Source organism: Eutrigla gurnardus (genome assembly GCF_963514095.1).
Source record: "Eutrigla gurnardus genome assembly, chromosome: 16".
Classification (NCBI taxonomy): Eukaryota; Metazoa; Chordata; class Actinopteri; order Perciformes; family Triglidae; genus Eutrigla; species Eutrigla gurnardus.
Window position 1 is genome coordinate 4,613,366 of NC_139927.1, and position 26,951 is coordinate 4,640,316.

Here is a 26,951-nt window from a genome sequence, read left to right on the forward strand (position 1 = left end):
GGGTATTACAGCATTTATTGTGATGTTCTCCTTCTTTCTATATTTTTCTGTTAGATGGTCTGCCTTCTTCACTTACTGATTTTAATAATTGTTGTCGGTGAATAAAATCTCACTATGTGAAATCAACACGGTGTCTTGTGTTGGAAGGGAAGAGGGGGGGGGGGGGGCAGTACGTCATCCTCCACTGTTTGTTACATGTAAGGCGAGTTTCACTTCACTTCTGGAACGTTTCCCGAATGTGTAGAAGTATAAAATCTCGCTCCATAAAAGAAGATTCAGGTCTACGTGGGGTGATTTTTTTTGCAGCCCTTATTCAGGTGCAACTCTGCAGAAGAGGAGTTTTGGGTGAGGGAGGGGAGGAGGGGCGGTGTTGCCGGCGTTTACCTCCAGACATACATCATTTCAGCCCAACCTACGGCTGCTACCACAGCGATGGAGACTACAGCACTGCGGGAATAACCTGAGACCTTCGAGACGCACTTTTCGGGACCTTTTCTAAAATAAAAAAGCAAAAAAGAAGGATCTTTACTCCTGCTGTTAATGATGTGCAGAAGGAGATCAGTCCTGCGGCTGTCACTGGGTTAAAACCCCGTCAACCTTGGAGGAGGGAGGTGTGCTCGGACAACCAGAGTGATTCTCCTCGGAGCCGGCTCGCCTCTGCAGAGGAACCCGGATCTCACGTCCGAACTGGAGACATGTTTTGCTGCATTCACGATGATCTGAGCGTGACTACTGGGCACTGAGTAGAGGTATCCCTCCTCTTTCTCTCTCTCTCGCTCTCTCTCTCTTTTCCTTTATTCCCCTCCCGCCTCCCCCTTCCGTCTCTTTCTTTCTCTCTCTTCCTGTCGCGGGTTCAGCACAGCCTGCCCAGTCATTTAGCCCCCCTTTCCAGCGCTGGGGAAGCCGATCGCGATGGGAAGACGCGGTTTCAGCACCACGGAGAGCGCCCGGCTTCTGCTGCTCGGCGTGTTCGGTAAGAGGAGACAGACTGTGTGTGTGTGTGTGTGTGTGTGTGTGTGTGTGTGTGTGTGTGTGTGTGTGTGTGTGTGTGTGCGCAGCTGTCGTGACTCCTCACTGCAGTGAATGTGTGCGCGCGTGTGTGTGCGTGTGTGTGTGCACGTTCTGGTGCTGTGTTGAGACACGACAAAGTGTGTGTTCTGGCATATCATACCTGTGATTTCCTCTCCCGATAAAACGGGTAAAAGTGGTTCAAACAGCGGTCCATCACCGGGTGACGTTGCTCAGACTGCAGCCAGTGGCGTGCTGTTGCTCCCCTGATACTGCAGATTTCAGACTCCACGGTGTTTTCACCGGGTTTTTGACTTTGCCGTGAGGAAACAACAGAGGTGACATGCCAGAGATCCAACTACAAGAGTATATGCCTGCCGTGTCTGCTGATTGTGCATGTTTTAGTATGCGCGTGTGCCCCCCCCCTCCCCTCCTAACTTCCCTGCTGTGTCGTCGTCCAGGTGTGCTGGTGCTGTCCGTGGTGCTGGCGGAGCAGGAGGGGGAGAACCTGTCCGGGCTCTCCAACAACCCAGACAAAGCCATCTTCGCCGTGCGGGAGAACGGCACGACGTGTTTGATGGTGGAGTTCGCCGTCAGATTCCTCGTGCCATATGACGTGCTCGCGCTCAATGGGATAGACGTAAGGAGGATTCCCCGTGCATTTTAATACACGAGGGAAAAAACAGAAACGCGATGGGTGTTTGAAGTAAAGCTGCGTAAAATGCTGCTGTGTTGGAGATATTAACGGTCGTTGTGCGTAAAAAAGCACATTTTTGATTTACGCAATATTTTGCCATATTATATTGGTCGTTCGCCCCCATTAATAAGAATAAAGTATAATGACAATATAACGCTGATGTCGTTGGACTTGTAAATCATTAAATAATCCAGCCTGTTTTCTGGATACTACGCTGTAAATTCGTGGATTAAATCACAAAGCGTCATCTGTCAACTTTCCCCTTCCTTTAACGCTTGCCGTGTCTGTCCTGCAGCTGATCACCGAGCAGGCGGCGTTCACTATGCCCCGTGGTGCAGAAATCGAGGGGACATGTGGGAGCATCGAGTCCGAGATCCACATCAGCTGGAAGAACAACGCCTACACCCTCCGCATCTTCTTCGCTAAGGTGGGCGAGGACGACGTCACGTTATATGAGCCGGATCATCTCATGCACTTTTACAATCAGTCTGACTCATCTGGGAATGCCGGGACACGAACACCCCCCCCCCCCCCCCCCCCCCCCCTACAGAAGTACAGACGTGTTCACACATTTACACTCTGTGGCGATTCTGTGTTTGTTGAGCAATTTGAGGATGTTCACAGAGATGCTAATTAGTTAATTAGATGTTATTACGTCATCAGCGAATATTCTAAGGCTCTAAAACTGAGATGGAGAGGAGCCTAGGAAGGAGATCTTAGGCCCACCTGCCCTGTTTGACGCTTCTGTGTGTGTGTGTGTGTGTGTGTGTGTGTGTGTGTGTGTGTGTGTGTGTGTGTGTGTGTGTGTGTTTTTAGGAGTTCCGTGACAAGGGCGTCGAGGTGTGGAAGATTAGCAAGGTTCAGTTCAAGGTTCAGTTCGTCTATGACACCACGGAGACGTCACACTTCAACAACGCGTACAACCGTGAGTCTTCCCCCCCCCCCCCCCCCCCCCCCCCCCCCCCACACACACACACACACACACACACTTCACTGGGATTACTACAGATGTTAGAAAGTGCCTGTACGTGTACACACTAATCATTATTATTATTATTATTCATAATGAAAATTTGAAAAAAATGTCAGACTTTCATGAATTAAAACAAATATTTCTAAAGCTGTACATTTTGTGTGCTTTATTTTGAAGGGCTGTTTCCTGATATTTTGGTCACAGTGTAATAAAATATTGAAAATCATCTCAAATGATGGAATTATGAAACATGAGCATGAAACTCTCTCTCACACACACACACACACACACACACACACACACACACACACACACACACACACACACACACACACACACACACACACACACCCTTAATGCTTACTTCATATTTCTGCATCACTCGCCCCCCCTCTCTCTCCAGCTGGGAGGCACACAGCCAGCACCCACCGCCTGTCGGCCCTGGTGACGCCCGCCGGGCGTTCCTACGTGTGCTTAGCGCAGCAGACGCTCACCCTGATCTCCAGCGACCACCAGAAGGGCGTCACCGTCTCCATGTACGACATCCAGATCCAGCCCTTCGACATCGCCTCGGACTTCATGTTCAGCGAACGTAAGTAAACCCAAGTGAAGTCCACTGCCACTGTGATGATGAGGATGATGATGATGATGAGGAGGAGGAGGCATCCTGGGGAGGAAGGGTTTATTTTACAACTATACATCTCTCTGACTCAGCCCTCTATGGGGGTTATTGCTGCAGTATGAGGAGCAGCTATAAGGGCTGCAGAGAGGGAGGCAGGGTAACAAGACAAAAGAAGAGGAGGTGGAAGCAAGCGGGGGACGAAGGCGACGCAAAGAGAAGGAGGGAAGGGGCGGGGGTTAGGACTTTACGAGTGCAGTCGTATCCTTGCCCTCAATGCAGCGTTTATAGACATACTCAGTGTCCTCTGAAGCCAATCACCTTGGAGGAATCATCCACTCTGAGCTGCTGTAAACTAGGCTGTGCCATGCTTCGCTGCCTTCCTCCTGGTGGGCATCACCGCTTCCCACATCGGAGAACCTCAAACCACATATATATATATATAAATACAGTATACAGTATAGGGCTGTTCGATTTTGCCCAAAAATTAAATCTCGATTTTCTTCTCTCAAAATCCGATTTTCGATTACGATTACGATTATTTTGTGAAATGACAAAAGGCAAAGAAATTATTTCAAATATGCTGTTTTTTATTGAACATTTTGCAAATAATTTCCCCATTGGGATTTGAGTGCAAACCTCGCTCTTATTAAACAAAAAATCCCTCAAGGGATTAATATAAAGAACAATTAATGAACTTTTGCCATCTGGCTTTGCTCCATGTTATCTTCTTGTAGACCTCTTGTAAAAAAAAAACAACAAAAAAAACAATCCCTTTGGGATTAAGATAAAAACCTCACTTTCACATGTATCTTAAGATGTGTCCATTAAACAAAAATGAATGAATAAAGTGCAGAACTTTAACTTAACTAAAAAATCGATTTTACGAGCTTCACGTTTTTAACATCGTCCTAACTACATAATCGCGATTACGATTTAAAATCGATTAATCGAACAGGCCTAATACAGTATATACTGACGCCTGACTAAACCTGTAAAGGGCCCCATGATGTGTGTTGGCTCTTACTACCAAGGTTACCAAGGTAACCAAGACTGTAGGGCTGAGTGATATTAAAATATATATTCAAAACAACACATGATAATTGACATTAGTTTTTCTAATCAGTTGGTCAATTGTCAGATAATCAACTAAGCAACTAAGTTGTCCAAAATTAACTGCTTCTAAAATGTGAATATTTTCTGCTGTCTTTAATCGTTCATAAGAATAAAGTTTGTATATTCGTGTTTTGGACCCCTGGTCAGACGTCACCTCAGGCTTTAGGAATATTGAGAGCCGGTTTTTTTTTAACCAATTTTTTGGGAATTTGAGACAAAACAATCAAAGAAAGCAATTAGTTAAAGATTAAACAATGGGAAATAAAGCTGCAGACAGAATATCAAACAGGATACAATCATATCATCGCAATCCAATTTCATTGAAAGGCTTGAGAAAATAATATTGGATCACCCCCCAGCTAGTGATTATTAATGCCATACTAGTCATATTATGTCTTCTTATATTATATACAAGCTTATGAGCACATCTCTGGTAATCACAAGATTTAAGGTGCGTTTGTGTGATTTGTTTGTGCTGATTAAAGCTGATTAAATCAACTAAATAGATGAAAAATTAAAGTGTTAGTCGACTAAGAATATCTTTGGTCTGGTAGATGATGCATATGACTCCTGAATACTTCTACACACTACTTCAGGCCTCCTTATCAGTCGTGTTCAGCCACCTCGGCGTGCTGACTGTGCTCGTTATTCCCCTTTCTGCAGCCTACAAGTGCATCACGGACCAGCGGGAGCGCCTGGAGGAAACCCTCCCCCTCATTCTGGGTTTCATCTTGGCCCTCATCATCGTCATCACGCTCACCGTCTACCACTTCCACCTGAAGCTGACGGCGGCCCAGCCCCAGCTGCCCAGAGATCGCTCCATGTACAAGAACATGTAGCCGGCGGCTCGGCGGCGGCGGCTCCCTCAGCTCTCTCCAAAGTTCACCCGATAAAAGACTTGTCCCGCTGATGTCCCAGGCCTGAAACCACGAGAGGAAAGCACGACGGACTCAATCCCTGACAGACAAATGTGTGTACGGCCTGCTGGAACTTTTAAAACAGCTAAAACACGAGTTAAAGGGACGGCTTGGGGGCCTAGCATGGAAGTAGTTGCAGGGTAAACCCACCAAAACCTAGTTTTCCTGGCTGCTGAATTTAATCTAAATGCCATAAATCCATAGTCTGTATAACAGTAATTAGAATTTTAATGAAAATACAAAATAGATTTATGCTTTTCTGAAATATTTGTTCAGATTGGTGGTCATCTAAAAAACCACCAATTTAAAAATTAATTTTTTCCACCATAAATCACTGAAATCAGCTGTTTTTAAACTTCTCTGAGAGAAATTTCAGAAAATGCCAGAGCTTCTGCTGTTGTTTGCCAACTGTTTGTTGTCTTCTCTCTCTCTCTGTCTCTCTCTGTCTCTCTCTCTCTCTGAAACTGCTGCTAAATAATTCCTATTGTTCTGTATTTGCTAATCTTGATCACTTGTTTTTGTGCGAGAGCCCCTTTTATTTCCTTTTTGAATGCAGCCATAGTGTTTCACAGTGGACAAGTCTTGTAGTGTGTGCAGTGCAGTGGCATTCAGAGTTGCAGTGTTTTTGCTTTGACAAAAATATTTTTCTCCACACCGATGTATGGAACATATCAACAACAAAAAAAAGGAAGAAAGAAATACATAAACATCTGACAAAAATTCTGTACTAAATAGTGAAGAATTTATCAGAATGCCATATGAGAGTGTTTATGAAAAGAGAGGTTATCAAATTGAAAAAAAAAAATAATGTGTATAATATTTTCAGAATCAAAGTCTATGCATAAACCTCTGCTGATGCAATCTTGTGCAGTATTCTGTTCATTGAAATAAATTGTTGGAATCATCTGTACCCGACTGTCAAGTTATTCCCATTATTTATCACATTGTCTTCAATCTTTCAAACTTTACTTATACATTGTTTAATAAAAAAAAAAAATCGAACAAGACGACACGTCAAATGATAGCGCAGGGATGAGGTATTGATTTTTGTCGTCTTACTCTGGCCGTTCGAAGGAAACGCAATATGAAGCCCTAATTGGAAATAAACAGAGCGTTTGTTTCGGCAGCGTGGACATCGTTCGTCATCCCCGCTCGCAGGTCGTCCAAGTCAAAGAGCAAAGACACGGCATTGGTGTTAATTAGCTTCAAGAAATGGCCTTTTAGTTATGAAAGGAGGCATTAGAGAGATACAGGATTACTCAACGAGGGTGAACGTGAAACACATAAAACTCTCGAACACAACACAGATCTTTTAAAGACTGTACCGTGGGTTTCTCCAGTACAACAGCCCTTTAAGGAGACTAGCAGCAGGTCCCGAGTACCAACTCTAACATCCAGAAGGGAACTTGAACACATTTATATAATATTTCGCTCTCCAGTCACCAAAGAAAACATGCGTTTTTAACCAAATCGCACCCCTTCTGACACTGAAATCTCTCTCACATTGTTTTTTTTAATGGTAAATATGGTTGTTAGCTTAGTAATTATTTGATATCAGCAAAATAAAATAAAAAAACATGCATATATTAGCTTTCACAACACTTCCAAACAAGGAGGGGGGGTGAGAGGTGAATAATTAGTCATGAAACAGGAAGTGTATAGTGATGTAATGTAGGTTCATTATCTTGCCCAAGGACACTTAGGCATTCAGACTGGGGGAGCACAACTCTCTCTACCTCTCTGAGCCACATCGCTACGTGCTAATTATAACCGGTGTGGAATTAGCTAGGTAGCTAGTTGGTTCACTAGCAGGCTAGGTGGCTATCTTGCTAATTCCACCATGCTTCAATGCTACACTGTTTACAGGAAGTGAGGCAGTGAAAACAGCGGGCTGTTGGCCCGGAGGCAGCGCCAGACAAGGGGTGCAGTCGAATAGTCAAAAAATAAGGTCCTATCTCCTATTCCTTGACCTCTGGGGAAAACGTCACGGGGTTAAGGAAAGGCGATAGGAGAACTCAAAAGGACTTAGGAATAGTCGACCGCGGTGCTCAGAGAATCCGACCGGACTTTCACTAAGCTACGTCATTATAACGCGGCCGCTGATGATTGACAGCTGATGATCAGCGCCAGCGATTGACGTGCGTCTGCACTGGAGAAACTACAAAAATGGACTACAAAAAGCGCATCGTCCACTTCTCCACATGTTGGTTTTATCAACAGCTGGTTCACTGACCGGCTTCAGGTCCAGCAGCTCCTCCTTTCTGTTTGACCGGTTGCTTTATTTACTTTTCATTTGTGGTTTTAGTTTCGTTTTTGTCAAACATTTGTAACATGATTGAAATTAAAAAAAAAACATTCAATTATTATCACTGTCCACACACATTTATCATCACTATTCCAATGACTATATGTCTGCATGAAAGTAACTGTTAAATATGTAAATAGGCATATTGTTTGTTTTCATGAACGGCGGCACTTTAAATGTTGCTCTCGCAAAGAATTGTGGGTCGGTGTAATCTCCTTTCCTATCGCATAGGAAGGTCCGTTGCATCCTATGCTAAAGGAGCTCTGAAAGGAAGCATTGGAGCTCCTTTCCTATGCATTTAGAGAATTCGAACAGCTCTTATCATGGCGGCCATTTGTTTACTTCCGGGTCACTTCTTCAGTTAGGAACCTTCCTAAGCAAAAAAGACTATTCGACTGCACCCAAGGAGGACAAATAGCTAGCTAGCTGTGTGTGATCACAACATCGCATTCAAACGGCTGATGTTGCCATGACAACACATGAACGGCGCCATCTTGCCAGTATGTTTCAGCCAACTTCCTACACCACGTAAACCAATTACAAACAGCAGTCAAAACGGTAAATTAACCAGCACGTGCACCTGGGAACTACGATACATCAAAGGCACCGCCAACTCACACGTCACTGAGGGAAAACTCACCTGTTGCTGAGCTTCATTCATTCGGATGATTCGTTTCCGGTCCCGTTTTCTTCCTCGTTTGTCAACAAGTCCTTTTACGTGAACGTGGAACGGTTTCCCCCTCAGCAGCAATAGTCCTTGAACGTTACACGGAATTCGCCAATTTCCCTCCAAAAAGACGAAACTGTCCAATTTAGCTTTAAAAAACAAAAATAAAACGTCCAATCGCGAAACTAAACAAATAAAACGTAAATATTTCATTGTGTCCGCAGCAGAGATTCACACCGGAAGTTACAGAAGATACACACACGTGTAACAAATACCGTCACTGATGACGGCTCTGTTACGTTCACGTGCAGCAGGAAACAACGTCACTGAGCCAGCGTTCCCACAGAGAGGTTAAAAAAAAAACCTAACGCTACATCCACACTGATAAAATACATATTTTAATGTTATTTAAATTGGACTTTATTGTTTTTCCTAAAAAATTAAAAACGGACACATTTACACCAGACCTCACTCAGGTTGTTAAAGTCAAAGAACATGACCTATTCATTAATTGTATTAATTACACATGTTTTTTTTCCTTTGGTGATGTGTCAAAAAGTTGTGAAAATGAGAAAAATATAAATATAATTAGTAGTAATTGATGCCCTTTGAAGCTCGTGGGAGACCAAATTCACAACGTGAGCCAGGAGGACCTTTAATGTGATGATGTTTGGATCCGTTGAGTGTGAGAATATGTGGATATAACTCCAGTTTTTTTGAGTTTGCTCCTCATTGATGCCCCGGAGTCCCACCGACCCCCCGGTACTTGTGCTTTTATTTACTCTGCCGTCACCAGAGGTATCTTTCACGAGAAAAGAAGCTCCATTCTCCGTCCGAGCCAAATCAATATCCCATTATATGGGAAGATGGCTCAGAGGAAAGAAAGAGAAATAACCCCCATATATTATCCACGGATGCATCGTATTTTTTTTGTATTTTTGCTTCTCTGTTCGGAGGTGAAGTTAGGGTGAAATAGTTGGAAATGCTGTTGAATTTAAGAGAATATGGAAGACCCGAACAACAAAGAGAAAATAAAACTGTTGATGACTGGAAGGGACTCCCCTCGAATAATCTGGAAAATAAAAAAACAATCTCTGCTTGATGTGAGACACAGAGAGAGGAGACTATAGAGGGTGATGGAGGAAAAATCCATGCAACACATCTCAATGTTTTTATGGGCGTTTTTTAATTGAAACCAGCTTCACTGATAACAAACATGCAATATCACTGTACAAGCCAACACCACAGATAAGTGTTACTCATTCAAGTCTTGACACATTGTCAAGGATTAGCCAACAGCACACACACACACACACACTTTCAGATGTTGTACAGAGATAAACACGCTCTACCTCTTTTGCTCTTTGACAAACACACACTCACATCCACGTATGCACAGTCATATTTACATATCACAGTGAATGATGGGTAAAACGATGCGGGGGAGGGGCGGGGGGGATTACACTGTTCTCCCGGTTCCCATGATAGCGAGTAGTGTGTGTGACGGTGGGATAAGGAGTGAGATGATGACAGTGAGGATGTGAGTAGAAAACCAGACCCTTTTTTTTTTTATCAGCATCCTAAAATCTGTGCGGGCGTCTTGGATGGGCGCCGCTTGGCATTTAGAAGAAACAGGATGAGACTCCTAATATAAAAGAAAACAGGTCTGCGGAGAGTAAATCTGCTTTTTTCTTCTTTTTTTTTGTTGTCAAATCCACTCCGTCTGTGCTACATTTAAATGCATGGTGTATTACAGTATCATAAATACAGGGCTTTTGTCATAAATAGGTTCGGGGTATTGCTTGGATGACATAACAACTGATAGCACTACCTTCTAGTGCGCTTTTAGAAATATAAATAAATAAAAAAAACGAAATAAAAGAAAAAAAGGCCCCTTCAATTCCAATAAATAAATAAATAAATACTTTAAAACGTCATACAAAATTCTGACATTACCCTTTTCCCCCCAACATTTAATGAAAGTTCTGTCTACAAATGTAAGATAATAAATATATTTAGTATTTTTAGTAACAGTTAGGTTTAGGTGGGTTTTTATTTGGGATATCGCTTACATCTTTAAGCAAAAAACTGGATTATAAACAGTAGGAAAGATCTCTGCAGAAACTCTATTTAATACTGCTCATATCACAATGGTTACGACACGATAAAATACTGCAAATTATCAAAACTGTACAGAAAAACTTACAAGTTTCTCTAAAATACATTTTCACTGTTAGTGTGTGTGAGATACACGAGAGCTCGTCTCTGGTTCGAAGCCGGCGGCCTCCTTCGCCGTACAACAGTCGTGACCAGTCGAAGACCGGCTGATTGTCCCGCCGTGGGCGTCGGCGCCCCAAGAAGGTCCCTCCGCCACGCCGGCAGCCCCTCCCCCTCCCCCCGAAAGCTCTCTCCGATTGGCTACTACATCTCTGCAATGGAGCCGAGACTCACAGGAAGTTTTATTTTATTTTCCTTTTTCTCTGTCATTTTGTTTTTTTTTAAAAATGTAATTTCTTAGATGGTCCTCAAGCTAATCTACTTCACGGTTACAGGTGAGTGTTAGCGGTGGGGTGTTTTTTGGCGGTGCCACCCTGGTAGTGTGTGTATGTGTGTGTTTTTAAGGGTGGAGGAGGGCAGGTTGGAGGGGGCCGGCGTTTGGTCAGCGGTGGCGGTAGTGTCTCATGAGGGGCACGATGCAGGAAGGGGGTCCGGACAGCTTGAGGAAGGGGTGCTGGAGGAGTTCCTGGGCCGTGGCTCTCTGCGAGGGCTCCCTCACCAGCATCAGGTCCAGGAAGGACCGCAGCACCGAGGACACCTGGAGACAGGAAGACAGCTTTTTAACTCTGATCCTACATTTAGATCTATGAGTCTAAAGATACTCAAGAGAAAGGACTTCAAAATAAACACCAGAATTCAACATTTTCAGGCCAAGGACCCCCAAGGCTGACCCGGTTCAGGGACCCCCAAGGCTTACAGAGACCCGGTGCAGAAATTTTGGCATTTCTACATCAAAATATTTAATAAACAGGAACATTTATATTTGCTTTTTATAGGTTGTATTCATGTTAATGTGTATTTTTTGGACATATTTAAATTTTTGGGATCAAATAATTCCGGGGGACCCCCTGCAGTAACTCTGCGGACCCCCTAGGGGTGCCGGACCCCAGTTTGAAGATCTCTGCTATAGTCGTAAGATATGGCAAGCACACGTTTAGCCATGCTAGGCTTCGGCTTCAATCTATGACACTTTAGTTAGCCCGCTAACCTCAGACGGTTTGTCAATATCCATAATGACCTTTCAAAATAAACTTCCCTCTTCACAGGAAGTGAGGTTTAAGCGACAAAACTTACTTACTTAGTGAGCTTAAGGAAATTGTATGTGTAAACTAATATTTGAGGTCACAAATCAGTATGTATCATTTGGTAGAAATGACCAGATATACAGTTATCCGTTAGTGCCACAACAGTTTCTGGCAACATGAATGTTGGTCAATCACACAACCATACAATCAGTTTTACTGTCCAGAAGACCGAAGCCTTTTGGTACCTTGTGCGACTCTTTTAGCCGAGGGGGCAGGTTGTCCCGTATCCTCCTCATGGCCTGCAGAGGGGGTTCGTTGAAGTAGGGGGGCTCTCCGTCCACCATCTCGATCACCATGATGCCTAAAGACCAGATGTCCACCTGGAGGGGGAGATAAGAGTTCATTCTGTGTCCCGGAGCTGAACCTAAACAATCCTGCAGGGTGCCGGCGGGGCTCACCTCGGTCCCGTAAGGTAGTCTAGAGATGACCTCCGGTGCCATCCAGTAGGGTGTACCCACCAGGGACTTCCTCTTGGGCACCTCTTTGGAAACTTGGGCACAAAAGCCGAAATCTGACAGCTTGATCTGCAAACAAAACACACGACGCCTTCAGGATCCAGCCTCTCGATCCGAGTATTGTATGAGTGCAGAACCTCCGTGTTCCATGTCAAGGAGTGCACTGACCCATTGTGAGGAAGAGCTTTCATAGAAGACACTAATCTCCCATATTAGCGGTTAATTAGCCTTCAATTAATCACGTCTTATCAGCTCGTTAGGAGGCATTAGGCGGGATTTAATTACTGGGGCACGAGTGGTAATTGATGATGATGAGTTTCTGGCACCGGCTGTTGACAAGTGGCGGGAGTGGGCACCCGTGGAGAAGGTCAGCGAGTGTGTGTGTGTGTGTGTGTGTGTGTGTGTGTGTGTGTTGCACTGATATCACCAGTGACGGGAACAAGGGTGGCAGCATCGGGTATTTATACCCGGGGGATTAGTAAGATGGTCAGACTCAGGGTTTAACGACATCTCGGTGGGAGGAGTGTGATGACTAATAATAATAATACACACATTGAGAAACACACACTTAGGAACACACACACTCACCCTGCCGTCGCTGGTCAGGAGGATGGAGTCGCTCTTGATGTCGCGGTGGATGACGCCCTGGTTGTGCAGGTAGGACAGAGCCCTCAGCACCGACACACACACCGTCGCTATCTGCTCCTCGTTCATCCTGTGAGGACACACACACACACACACACACACACACACACACACACACACTTTAGTTGACACTACATGTGACATCGAATCGGCCCAGAAATACACAAAATAACTGATGGAATTTGATGAAATGCTTCTAAAACCTACACAAACTACACAAACTGAAAATGTGAGAAGCATTTAGGTGAAACTAAGTGCAGTTGAGGGGCTTTTAATTTTATTTTTTTATTCATTTTTACACTACAACATATTTTTCATACCCTGGATTTTATTATTTCTATCTGTGATGTAGTAAATGGTAACTTTACAACATTTCACTTATTTTAACTTGTTGTATTAATTTAAATTATACGTACTTTCATAGCTACTCATACAAATCTGTTGTATTAATATTTTCTTTTTGTAGTTCTTCCTTTTAATCCATGTAATCTGTGTGTTTCCTTTTTTCTCTGTGGTGCATTGTGGGAAAATGTGTGATTTGTGAGGGAGGAAGTGAAAATGAACATCTTAAATCAATTTGTATTTATACATTTAATTTAATTTCCTCAACAAAAACATCAAAAGGCTAAAACCTAAAGACGATATATTTTGACGATAACTTTTTTTTCTGTGGTAGAAATTATCTCTGTTTCAGACGTCGCTGTCATTCTAAAGAGATTACAGTTCAACACAACTAAAATGGAGCAGAACCCCCCCCCCCCCTCCCCCACGGTTGCCCGCAGCAACCGGAGGGTCCCATATGGAGAGACGGGGGGCAATGCGGTGCGTCTGACTGAGCTCACACAGAAACACACAGCTCCACTGAACATTAACATCTAGACCCAGCTGGCCAGGCCATGTGTTGATGTGTGTGTGTGTGTGTGTGTGTGTGTGTGTGTGTGTGTGTGTGTGTGTGTGTGTGTGTGTGCCCCATCACATACATGTACACAAATAGTCACACACTCATCTGCAAGCAGAGACCGCTCTTTTTAACTCATCGCTCATAAAGATCTCACTGTTGATCTCACTTAAATCAACTTGTACTATGAGAAACAACACACACACACACACACACACACACACACACACACACACACACACACACACGGACTGCACATTGCAGCAGATTTTACAGTCACACATGTACGCATTTACAATCACCAGAAATAAATTAGCCTTTTTTTTTGCTAATTGAAAGACTGGCTACCTGAAAGTGAATGGGATGGAGACGTGTATGCAAAAACAATTCACCTCTCACTGCACCCCCCCCCCTCCTCCATCCCTCACACACACACACACACACACACACACACACACACACACACACTAACGCACACACAAAATTCAACGGAAAACAGGATTGCTGAAATAGAAAATTGTTTCAAACGCAAAGTGAAAAAACATCTTTAATGAGCCTGAAAAGGTTGTCATGGGGAGGAGAATTACATACACATACACACACACACACACACACACACACACACATACACATACATACACCCATACACACACACACACACACACACACACGTTTCCACTTATACTGGTTAAAATCCCTGTGAAGTGCGGCTCATTAACAAACTCGAAAGTATAATTGAAAGCTGAACGTGATTGAAATAGTTTATGAAGATGGACGCCCATTCTACCACTGCTGACTCGCGGTGTGTGTGTATATGTGTGTGTGTGTCTGTGTGTGTGTGTGTGTGACCCATCGAGCTGATGAGGCTTGCATGACACGACGCGAGGCAGCAGCAGTTATTTCTGCTCAACGGAAAAACGCACAACGCTTTCACCTGAACGAACAAAAAAACACACATATATTCATATTCCTCACATAACCATCTTGAATATATATAAATATATATATTTATATATATAAAGCCTGATAATTCAATTAAATTAAATAGTCAGCTGTCTTGACACATTTCTGTGTGATTTTTGTTCTGATTTGTGATTTTTGCCAGAACGTTATTTAGAATTTTTACTATAATATTGAAATAATACACATTTAATTTCACTTCAAATATTCAACAACGTGAAAAAGAGGAAAAAGGGGGAGAGTTATGGAGAAGAAAACATATGTGCCCAATTATATCCTCTTCTACGAGCACTCATGTGTACAGTGATACACACACACACACACACATCTGTGTGGGAGACGTTCATGGCAGCAGCGTGTTATTAGCATCCGACACGTACATGGCGAATGCTGACACTCCACGCAAATGACTGTAATTAAACACCGAGCCGAAGTGAGCTTAAACAACGAGGCGGCGGCTCCGAAACACGACTCGACAACAGAGAGGCAATTAGGGAAAGTTAAGAGAACGATAATCCTGAAACTATCAAACGCTCCACTGGATCCCCCCCCCCCACCCGTTTTATGGACTCATCCATCTTAACCCGTCTGGCACCATCACCAGAGCAACGCGTTCATTCATACATTTCAAATAAACATGGAGGACGTGAGCCTTCTCACTTCCTGTCTCAGCATTTTAACACCGACAGTAACGACGCTAACACACATGAAGCCTCGTCGTGAGGCAGCAGAGATATATCACTTTATAGACATTTAATTTATTCATTTATTTAATTTATCCAATCGCAATGCTGTTAAGAGTTTTAAAGGAATAGTTTGTTATTTTGGGGAAATTCCGTTAAATAGCCACCAGCTGGTTAGCTTAGCTGGTTAGCTTAGCTGGTTATCTTAGCTGGTTAGCTTAGCTTTGGCTAAAAAACAAAAAAAATCCACAAGGGAGCAAAATGAAGTGTAGTCTCTGCAATGAAGAATTAAAAAACAAACTTTTTTTACATTTTAACATTTGCTAACTAGCTCCATATTTTTTTCCCAAAATGTCAAACGATTAATTTTTTTTTTTTTACATGAAATTAATTCCAATACAAGCTGGATTTATTTGAGTTGTGCAGAATGGAAGAATTCAAAACATTTATCCTGGTCTTACCTTTCACAATAAAAGCCCCAGATATTTATGGTTAACCAGAGGGAACTAATTTAACTCAGAGCATTTTTCAGAAAAGAATATAATATATAGTAAGAAGTGAATTGTGATCTTACTGATTGCATTTATGAGTAGACACGGGCTCTTTGGTATTCTACTCTGCTGTTTTTGGGAGACTTTCTCCTCCTTTTCGTCTGGAATCGTATTTCTATGTTGAAGAGGTTACCTGGTGTGAGTCACGATGTCCGTGAGAGCCCCGCCCTCCAGGAACTCCATGACGACCCACAGCTCGTCTCCCACCAGGTAGCTGTTGTACATGTCCACCACGTTCTCATGGTGATAGTCCCGCATGATCACCACCTGAAACACAGACAGACATTATTACGATTATTATAATAATAATGATTAAAATAATAATACATATTCATATAATAATACTACTCATCAATACACTACGTTTATGGATTAATGTAATGCATGCAATAAATATGTGACAAAGAAATCATAAACTATTTCAATTAGTTGTTGTTGTTTTTTATATGTATCTTTTTTTAATTTCAATTATTTATTAATTTAACGTTCCTTTGTCTAATGTGAACATGTTCTGGGGGGCTTAACTATAAAAAGGATTACATTCAGAAATTAATAGGATTACATAAAACAAATTAGTTCCCAACTGAACGCCCACAGCCTCACATCCGTGTTCATTGGACATACGTGCTAACATACATGTACATACAGTATATATAAATATATACATACATGCATTCTGTTTATCTCTCTCCTACACACACACACACACACACACACACACACACACACACACACACACACACACACACACACACACACACACACACACACACACACACACAGAATCACTGCAATAACAAAAAGAAGTCCAAGGTCTACCCTTCACTCCATTCACATTTCTCTGCTAAACAAGCAATCATGGAGTTATAATAATGTATTTCAGTGCAAGTGAAATGATATGGAGCTCATTTTTCAACAGTTAGCGCACCGTGAACGGAGACAGCTACGATTTATTTCCTCGCCTGCGGTTTTCACTGTGAACACTACTTAATTTTTAGCAGATAAATGCAATTACAGATGTAAAAAAAAAAAAAAAAAAAGAAAGTACCGGCAGTGTGATTGCCCTGGATATATGTCAGGGAAATAGAGGCAATAGAAGTGAACTTTTTATGCTTTTCATTAGTTATAAAAGCCACTGTTCACTGTGGGATGGGGAGATTATTTTCCTTTTGGCACAAAATGAGTTTAATGATGCTATTTAAAGCGGCTGCAGCTCGTTTCGAGCCGACAAAGGCTCGCTCTGATGTCACATGTGGGCGTCGTGCTCGTTGTGTGTGTGGGTCAGGCTGACCGACATCAAACCTCTGCATGAATGCAACGCTCTACTGCTACTCACATGCAAAAAGAGACAAACTACAGCAAAACGTGTTGAGAAAAAAAAGGATTTTTAACGTGTTGAAATGTGCGGCTGTCGCCGTCTGAGATAAGTGCACTGCAGTTACATCCCCGTCCCCGTCGCTCCTTCACACCTCATTAAAGAGCAGCTCTCTCCGCTGCTGTTTCCGGAGGTCCATCTTCTTCACAGCCACCTGCTTGCCGCTGTGCTTCTCGCTGGCGATGCACACGATACCCGTGGAGCCCTCGCCAATTTTGATGAAGCTGTCCAGGTATTCCCGAGGGTCGCCTGCATTTCGTGGAAACGCAAACAAAGACTCAACAACAGAAAAAAAAAAAAAAACACTGCAGTGTCACGGCTATTGGTCCTTCTCCCACCTGGGTTGACCACCAGTTGAAGTGCAGCTCTGAATTGCTCATGAGAGACTCTGGAGGGTTGAGTGTCAGAGCTGGACCCCCAAGAAGGAGGCGGATAGGCCCCCGGGGGGATGTAGGGCGATGAAGGCTGCGAGTAGGCCCCCTGTGTTTAGATCACGGGTGACAGGATGACAGAAAGGAAAGGAAAATAGTGTTATTTACTTACATTAATTGTATTTTGGGGGGGAAAAGACTTTTAAGCAGATGATTAGTCAAAAAGATGGAATTAATCTGGACTGATCTTGGTTTGGTTTGTCAAATTCATGCAGTGAAGATATATTAAATTAAACTACTTCCACAAAGACAAACATTTCATTATTCTACCCTCATCTATTATGTAATAAAATCTCCAAAATGTCAGCTTTCAGATTTGCTGTAATGCATTTTTTCAGACAATTCAGTGAGTTTTTATATGGTTTGTTTTCGATTAATTTTTACAAATCCAAAGAAATACCATTGTTGAAATAATTCAAAAACACCAAGTTTAGAGAAACATGGTTTTCACTGGACAGTGACATTATTTTAAATGTCTTATGCTGGATGTTTCTGGAGAAAACCTGTTTTATTTTATAAACTAAAATATCCCATTCAAATTAAATACAATTAGAAATGTATTAAAATTGTTAAAATGTGTATTTGCCTTAAAAAGCTTGAATGGAGGTTTATTAAAATGTTTTTGTTACTTTTGGACAATTAGTCATCTGCTTCCATTGTTTCCAGTCTTTTCGCTAAGCTAAGCTGCTAACCATCTAACTCCTACCTGGGGGGTGTACGGTGGGCTCGGCTGGGAGGGGGGGTGATGGTAGGGCGAGGGCTTGTAATGGTGGAAGACGGGCGGGTAGGGTAGGTGTACCGGGGGGTATCCGGGGAGCTTGATGTGGCCCTGAGGCTGCTTGAGGGGCCCTCGGGGGTAGGTGTCCCCGCCCGTCACCTGGGGGCTGCTGTCACGTGCGGGGCGTTCATAGTCCCCCTGGAAAAGAGCACGACAAGGTCAAGGTTACGTGATTGGCGGATTAAACATTTAAAGAAACAATACATGTGTTGTGACCACACACACTCTGTCCACGGTAAGAATGACTTCCAGGTACGTCTGCAGGTACGCTAGCCCTTGACAGGCCTAACAGAGGACGTTTAGCCCAGAAGGACAGGGACTGTACTTTATCATTACAACCCCCCCACAAAGACTCCCGCAACCGCTTCAATCTTCAACCGGGAGTCCGGGGAGCATCTGGAACTGGGACGCACCTTTTTTTTTTTCTTAAGATCCTAGAAAACACCTGAGCTGCCTTTAAAGCAGCGCTGCAGCAGCTGAACTGGTCTGGCTCATAGCAGGTCTGACACACACACACACACACACACACACACACACACACACACACAGACACACACACACACACATAGACACACACAGACACACACACACACACACACACACACACACACACACACACATAGACACACACATACACACACACACACCTTGAGCACTACAAATGCCCACGCCAGTGGTGTTTCATAACTGGTGATGTGCGATCCCTTTTGGGATGTCTAATGGATTTTGTGGAGAAATGTGAAGTTAAATTTGCATTTTCAGCTGCTGATGAGAATCAGTCGTGTTATTACAAGAGGAATGAACGGTGTTACTACGACAGCGTATTCGGGTCACTGTAGGAGAAAAGAAATTTTAAAAACGGAGCCGAGAGAAGGGGGAATATTCGGAGAAAAAAAGTACTCTACTACTACTCTACTTTATTATTGAGGTCATAGAGGAAGTAAACATGTTGCTTGACCGGATGTTTGCTGTTGCTATGACAACAAGTGAAAGCTACTGCTAGCATCTTAGTCCAACTAACCCGATCAATAAAGACCCATAAGATGATAAATTGGCCTCATATAAATGAAACCAACAATAAGCATCAACATCATCACCTTAAGGACCTTAACGAGGTGTTGTCACACGTTGGGATGATTCATTAGAAACATAAATGCGTACATTCATGGGAAGCTAGCTAGCATAAATGCTGGTTGTTAGCATCGTAACAACTCGTAGATTTGCCACTTTTGTTTCTCAGAATATTGCCCCTCTCTCTCGGCTCCATTTTTTTTTCTCTACAGTGGCCCTAATACGCCGTCATAGTGTTACAGCATTAATATAAATAACGTTTTTTTTTTTTTGTTTGTGTCAATTTATCTTCCAAATATATATAAAAAAACAGTGTAATGGATAAATATCAATAATCCAAGGTGAGACAGTGATGGATCTAACTGCCTCCAAGTTTCTGAAAATAAACTAAATATTTTCCACGCCTCCCAAAAATATTTTAAAAAATCCTCTTTCACTCTCTTTTTACACACAGACACACACACACACACACACACACACACACACACACACACACACACACACGCACACACAGACGGGGCAGGAGGAGGAGGAGCCCTGATGTGTTGGGATGGTGTATAATTACATGCTGTGAACTCTTTTAATCAATCACTCTCAGGCAGGTGCAGGGAGGAGGGGGAGGGGAGGAGGGGGAGGGAGGGGGGGAGGGGAGGTGCTGCTGGGACGGCCCAGTCTCGAGCCTCCCTATCGTTGGCCGGCACCGCTGGCTGGCTGTCAGCCAGGGGTCTCCTGATCCATGTTGGTTAAACGCGCATTAATCTGAGTTTGGCAGGGTAATCAACAACCTAACTCAACTGTGAAATTGAATTCCGCGGTGGAACATCGTTCGGCCGGTTTTTATGCTAAGGCTGCAGAAAGGGAAAGTGCCGCAACATCAATTTGTCACCGCGAGCTGCGGCACTGAGCTCGCCACAAAACACAGAGAGTGTGTGTGTGTGTGTTTGTATCTGTGTGTGTGGCCAAGTCTCCGTGCTGTCTAGTGTTACATCCCCACCAGCTCCCAACAACAGCAGGGAAAAAGAGGGATTTACTTCAGTGGTGTGAGTGGGCTGGATGAGGGGAAGGAGAAGAAAAGGAGGAGAATGAGCGCTGAGAGAGAGGGCTGGGTTTGTTACAAGGTCCGTGAGCCGAGAAGAATAGTGATTCTTAAGCTGCCAGATGATGATGGGGTTTTTTTTTTTTGTTGCTGCAAAAAATCTCCAAAACATCACAAAGCAAATTAGGGTGCATTTATTCCATCGGTCCGCTCTTCACTAAGGCCTAAAAGAACAAATTAAATATCAACAATACACCTTATATAATCAGAATGTTCTTTTGGATCAATATACAATCTTTATATTCCCTACACATACTTGTATGAGAACGCAAATCTGCCTCTTCAAGCACAACGACTCCTGAAAAAGTGTTAATAATAAACAATATGTAAGAAATATGACCTTCCTCCTGCATCACTTCCAATCCTGCTACCCTTGCATTCTCCGTGGCTGTTTTATTCTGAGTGGCTATTTACTGAAGCATGCAGGTTAAATGGTTTTTCATCAAGGCACCCTGGGATCTATATCAGCAAACCCCTGGTTTCCCCCCTCAGCTACCGGTCTCGCTGCCTGTGAAGCAGGGATGCTGGAGAGCCGTGATAGCGGTACACACACCTCTGGAATGGGCCTAATGGAGCACTGAAAGCTTTGGTGAATGATTTGAAGAATATATACAGGAATGACCACTGTTTCCGTGACTTCCCCCCGCAGCAGCGTTCGCCCCCTACTACGGTATCTAATATCTCCGACTGTAGTCGATGCAGTCCTGTATGATAACATCTCCACACAAGAATCACCACAAATGAGTTATACTGGGAACATATGGTTACGTTGCACAGCCAGTAGTGCGTGGAAGGTTTGTTTGCTCTTCGGGGAGTCTCTAGGTGGAAGGATCTCTTGGGTATCTCTGCTGGAACACATCGTAGCTTCCTTCATAGCCTCCCAGTGCCAACATACTCACACCAGGGTATTTTTATATCCCAATGGGAATCTATCCGCTATGAAACATTAATAGCAAGTCACATAACTGGGCACATTTTTACAGATATCAACTATATATTTGTATTTATAATAATATTTCTGTATAAACTAACCTCAAAATTTGAATTTCTAATCTGCAAAATCTGTCTTTTGGTGCAAACATGACACACCGTTTCTATGCAGATGACACAGCTGTGTACATTTAACCATTCCAAGTTTGCATGTTAGACATATAATTGACAACCATTTTCCTTCTTTTGGCCCACCACGCTAATATCAAACATAACTGTAAATGTAAAATCAAGTTTACTTTTCATTCGGTTGCCTTTATTTGATTCAAAAACGTTTCTGCATGAATCTTAAGAGCAAATCATTTTACTCCAATTTAAGGCAGCCTTATATTTCTTTCTTTTTGCTCATAACAGTTTAGTTACATCATGCCCCAGATATTTAATATAGAATTAAGAGGATTAATCCATATCCTGTAAATTACTGCTAAACATGTACTTTTTTGAGGTTTTGTATAATGCTATATTTATCCTGCATATCATTCAATCGTAGTAAAACCACAGAATTACTACACGTTTTCTCCGGTTCTGGTGTTCTCATTGTCTTTTCTTTCTTTCTCCCTGCCATGTTACTCTTTCTTTGCTCTCTACATTCATGTGTGCCTCTCTTTGTCTCGTCTCTGTAACTCTTTTCTGGAATTCAAAGCGTTCCGCTCGATGGTCAGCGTGAGCATTAATTGATCCGTGTGCAAGAGACAGTGGCCAGTGAAGAGGAGTAATCCTGAATGTGGCAGCGCCCGCCTCCTGCAGGGAGGAGTAGATTAATAGCTGACACCATCTTTCAGGCGGAGAGGCCAGAAGAAGTGAGTGAGTGAGAATGAAAGAGAAGTAGAAAAAGAGAAAGAATAATGTGACAGATTATGTGAAGGGGACTGGGAAGGCCCTCAAAGTCCCTCTTTCTCAACTATTTTCATATTTTTATCAGGAATAACTGGTACTTTTGTGTTGGTGTAGTTACCTTGGTTAAGGTCTGTGAGTTAGCGAGACTCTCTGAGAGGCGAGGGTAGGTGTAGGAGCTGTATGGATGGGCCTGTGGAGGGTTTTTGAAAGCCCCACTGGCAGCATAAGGGATATTTGGCTCCTGCAGCCCGGAGCCTGACCGAGATCGCTGCCTTATAGCCGGCGTGGGGCTCGTCTGCGTCACGTATGAACTTTTGGGTCTCTTTTCGTACTCGTCCCGCATGCCGCCATAGCTCCACTCACTGTCTGGGTAGTTGATCTGCTCGCTGTGTAGCGAGGCACGAGACGGCGTGCCTACGGAAGTGTCCCGGTAGTCCTGGCTGGACGAGCCACCGACGGACGCCCGGTAGTAGCCGCTGGAGCCCACGCCGCTCCCCACCGTGGACGCCACCTCGTCGGCCGAGCGCCCTTTGCTCTCCAGGTAGGTGTGGTAGTCCGGGGGAAGCTTGCCATAGTCTGATTTCTGGGGCATGGCGTCCGGGTAGAAGGGGCTGCGTATGGGGTACGAGTGACCATTCTGCTTGGTGAACCGATAGTGCCTCCCAACCGCCCAGTCCCCTTCTATTGAGAAGCCCGGCTTGGTGGGGTCGAGGGAGAAGTCCCTGCTGGAGGTGTCGAGGTCACAGGAGTAGCGGGAATAGTAATGGCTGAATCCGTTCTCCTCCGGGGCGTTGGGATGCCCGCTGCCGGAGGGTTTGGAGCTGCCTCCGGCCTGATGGGGGCCCGGCGGACTCTCCTTACGCAGGGAGTTGGAGCGCGTTACCGAGATGTTGTCAAAGTCCTCCAGGAGGCCGTTGATGGAAGCGTCTTTGGGCGGCCGGTTCCCTCGAACAATGGTCTACGAGAAGAACAAACACATTTACACTTAAACATACAAGTTGTGTTTTTTTCATGGCGGTCGCCCTGATAACTTTGGGTTGCATTCAATTTAAGTTCATTCCTGGCTGAAAACTGAATGGGATGAATTGAAATTCCCGTTTTAATCGACTAAATGGCGATTTCTTTTTTTTAGGTTGTGGAATTTCAATTCATGCGTATCAGGGGGCTTCGTGACAAGTATGACTTTAATCATCACTATCACAAAAGAAAAACGTCAGTCCACACAACCGCTCGTGGTTGTGAGTCGGGTATGCATGGAGATAAATGGTGGTGGGGGGGGGAGGAAGGGGGGAGGGAGGAACTGAAGTAGCTAATTCCTGCCCCATTTCCCTTGCAACAGATTAGCTTCATTTGCAGCGGGCTTGCTCAGGATACATTAATAGTCTTGACGTTTGGGTTTAGTGCTCGTGAGCTGCGTGAACACACACCGGCATGCACTTACACACAAGCAGAGAGAGAGAGAGAGAGAGAGAGAGAGAGAGAGGGTGAACACACACATGCCCACATCTGCTTCAAAGCGAAGGCAGCTTAAACATCAGGGGTGCTGCTTATCCCCTCCTACCTTGTGTTAAGCCCTTTACACGGATGTGTCGTGAGTCATGGGGAACCGGTGCTACAGCGGGACTCGCTGTACTACACCCCTTTTTTTTTTTTTGACACATGCATGCTGTTGTCGTGGTGTTGACTGTGAGGATCACCACCTCCGTACAGTTGGAAAAACATGTTTTATCTCTCCGTCACATTACAGGAAACGCTGCATTAGAACAATGGGAAACACCGGAGCGATTGCCACTGAGAGAGGAGGCTGAGCCGAGAAAAAAAAGGATTATTGTGTGATTTTCAAACTCTTATATAATCTGTCCGAGAGCTTTTTGTGATGATCAAACAAAAACTGCAAAATTGTTTTGTTTTTTTGTAGATCTGGACTGCATTAACAGCCCTCGAATATATAAGTACTTCATCAAATCCATCCAGTCAACACGTTGGCTGTGTTTTTCCACCATCTCCATTGTGTGCTTTTATATCCCTTATGTGTGGATTAACATCCTCGGTGCACTTCATGAAAGTGCCCGTCATACTTTAAGCATTTAGTGTGTTTGTCTCCGTCAGTTCTCAGCTTTCTATCCACACGAATCACCCGCCCACATGTCAACGCTGTGGCTTTCCCCAACGCCTGTGGAAACCCCCTCAAAACACAAAAAACATGTATATTCCCTAGAATATCATAAAATGAGGGGCTGTTTAAGCTGTAGCAACCAACGGAGTACAATACAGCTGAATTCCAGTAGGTGAATTAGCCAACTGTAACCCAGCAGGCCTGTTCCACAGTGACAGCTGTTTAATCCCCGCCATTGCTGGAGAAAACGCTCAGCATCACTCTGTGATTCCCTCCCCGAGTATGTGGCATGTGACGACTTTAAACCCCCCGTCTCGTGGCATCCTTTTCTGTTCGCACTGTAGAGTTGAAACCCTCGTGTTCGTTTTTCAGAATAGTAAACCCGTCCTTTTTTTTTTATCCACATGCCGACGTGTTGGTCTCTCACAGCTTCCCAACAAAACGTCACATCAGCAACTTCTCCGACGCTCGTCTGTCACAGAGCTGTCACAGCCGTCACGGCGGAGGTTTGTTCGTGTCACATGTGCTGAGGGGGGGAAGCCGGGATAATCATCCGTTCTAGGAGCTAGGAGACATTAGTGCTGACGTGATGCATCACGATGCCTTCACGTACCTGCAAACTGTCACCTCAGACCTTCCTCATCTGGGAAATCGTCAACCGGGCAAACGCAGTTATTAAAAGGAGAATTAATGCTTACTATTATTATTATCCACACTCGTTTCCAAGCTTCCAAGAAGGTCTGAGTTTTAACGCCCACCGTGTTGATTCACATTTACAGCCATGCTCGCAGCATTTAGTTATTATTCAAGTCATATTTTATGCAAATGTGCACATATATTCCCAGAGCTTTCAGGCCAAAGACCCCCTATTGGCTGATAGTGACCGAGTGGAGGGACTATTCTATCGTATAGAATTGTGTTGCTTATTAAACCGAGCCAATAATAATAATGTGAGGTGCAGCGACCTTATTTGATATTCTACATCCCAATTCTGCAACATTTAACAAATAGGAAGATTCATATTTGCTTAATATATGTTGTATTAATGTTAATGTGTATTTTTCGAGATATTTTAATTTTGGAAGAGTAACTTACGACGGCATATTCGGGCCACTGTAGGAAAAAAGAAAGAAAGAAAAAACGAGCCGAGAGAGGTGGGCAATATTCAGAGAAAATAAGTCGCAAATTTGCTACTTGAAAAAGTCGCAGATTTGCGGTGCTAACAACCGGCATTTATGCTAGCTAACCTTCCGTGAAAGCAAGCAAAATTTGCTACTTTATAAACTCGCAAATTTGCAACTTTTTTCTCAGAACATTGCCCCCCTCTCTCAGCTCTTTTCTTTCTACAGTGGCCCGAATACGCCGTCGTACTAACTCATGAACGCGTCCACACACTTACTCATGCAGACCAAGCTCATGATTAGCATAAAGCATGGGGTTGCTATGGTAACATTTCTTTACATATTTCTGTCTTGTACCTTACCAGACTTAAACAAAGCCTCTGGATCAGCTTTTACCACAACAAGCCGTAGTAATGCCCATCCTCTCCCCCTTCTATTCGGTTACTCCCCCCCCCCCCACCCCCCCCCCTTTAACACTCCTCTGGTCGCGAGCTGGAGCTGGTTTGGCGCCGTGACCTGGAACCCCCAAGGTGAACCGGCCAATAAAAGCCTCGAGTAAAGTCTAGCGGAGAGGCGAAGGCTGCGGGACGGATGGTCTTTTAAACAAGTCGGTGAGCGGAATCTATCATCTTGGGACAGATGTTGCAGTCACACACTCAGTTCTTCATGTTGTTAAAAAGTACTGCTGCAAACAAACAATCATGGCCGCCGGCGTCTTCATCCTCCCACTTCCTCTTGAGCTCTGCTACTAATTAGCATTTACACTTTGTCTGAAAAACCTTAAAACGAGGATGCGGATGATTCCGAGCTAATTCAATAGCGCGCGACACTCTGGGAGTGTCAGTTATCGGATAAAACATCATCATCTCCATTTGGGTTCACGATCAATAAGGAGTGTGACAGGTGAAGGGGGGGGGGTGGGGGGGGGGGGGGGGGGGTGAAACCGCCGAGGTGACGAGGGTGCAGAGGGGGGAGAGGGAGACAAGGTTAATTGGGGTGCCAAATCACTGTCAAACGGTCGGCATCAAGCCTGAAAATCTTTCCATTAATTTGAATTAGGGGGCTGATACTGCCCCCCCCCCCCCCCCCCCAGCTCTGCACACGGGTCGGGCTCGGCAGCGGCTGTGACAGCAGCCATATTTCACCGGCATGCAGCGTTGGCCTGTCCTTTAGTGATAAGCTGTAATAGATCTACACTCTCCACTCACCACGGCCTGCTCAAGGTAAGCATGGGGGGAGGGGGGGAGGGGGGAGGGGGGAGGGGGGGGAGAAAGAGGAAA

General features: G+C 44.1%; 2 protein-coding genes across 2 annotated transcripts; one reads left to right on the forward strand and one right to left on the reverse strand.

Annotated features, from left to right (window-relative positions):
- The first annotated feature begins 476 nt into the window (after positions 1-476).
- Positions 477-5,567, forward strand: lamp5 (lysosomal associated membrane protein family member 5). Its single transcript, XM_084030507.1, has 6 exons — positions 477-973; positions 1,470-1,648; positions 2,001-2,132; positions 2,522-2,630; positions 3,082-3,270; positions 5,077-5,567. The coding sequence occupies exons 1-6, from the start codon at positions 913-915 to the stop codon at positions 5,250-5,252; spliced, it is 846 nt and encodes a 281-aa protein (XP_083886633.1). The 5' UTR covers positions 477-912; the 3' UTR covers positions 5,253-5,567.
- Positions 5,568-10,267: 4,700 nt separating this feature from the next.
- On the reverse strand, positions 10,268-23,867 carry pak5 (p21 protein (Cdc42/Rac)-activated kinase 5; the record flags this gene model as incomplete). Its single annotated transcript, XM_084030468.1, has 10 exons — positions 10,268-11,117; positions 11,850-11,984; positions 12,063-12,188; positions 12,708-12,834; positions 15,990-16,123; positions 17,326-17,480; positions 17,570-17,711; positions 18,369-18,578; positions 22,553-23,392; positions 23,862-23,867. 10 exons carry the CDS (start codon positions 23,865-23,867, stop codon positions 10,962-10,964), a joined length of 2,031 nt encoding a protein of 676 aa, XP_083886594.1. The 3' UTR covers positions 10,268-10,961.
- Positions 23,868-26,951: the final 3,084 nt, after the last annotated feature.

Excerpts from the sequence above, each read along its gene's own strand:
- lamp5 (XM_084030507.1), top strand. The coding sequence starts at position 913 with ATGGGAAGACGCGGTTTCAGCACCACGGAGAGCGCCCGGCTTCTGCTG. Across the intron at positions 1,649-2,000 it reads TCGCGCTCAATGGGATAGAC|CTGATCACCGAGCAGGCGGC; the intron begins GTAAGGAGGATT and ends TCTGTCCTGCAG. Across the intron at positions 2,133-2,521 it reads TCCGCATCTTCTTCGCTAAG|GAGTTCCGTGACAAGGGCGT; the intron begins GTGGGCGAGGAC and ends GTGTGTTTTTAG.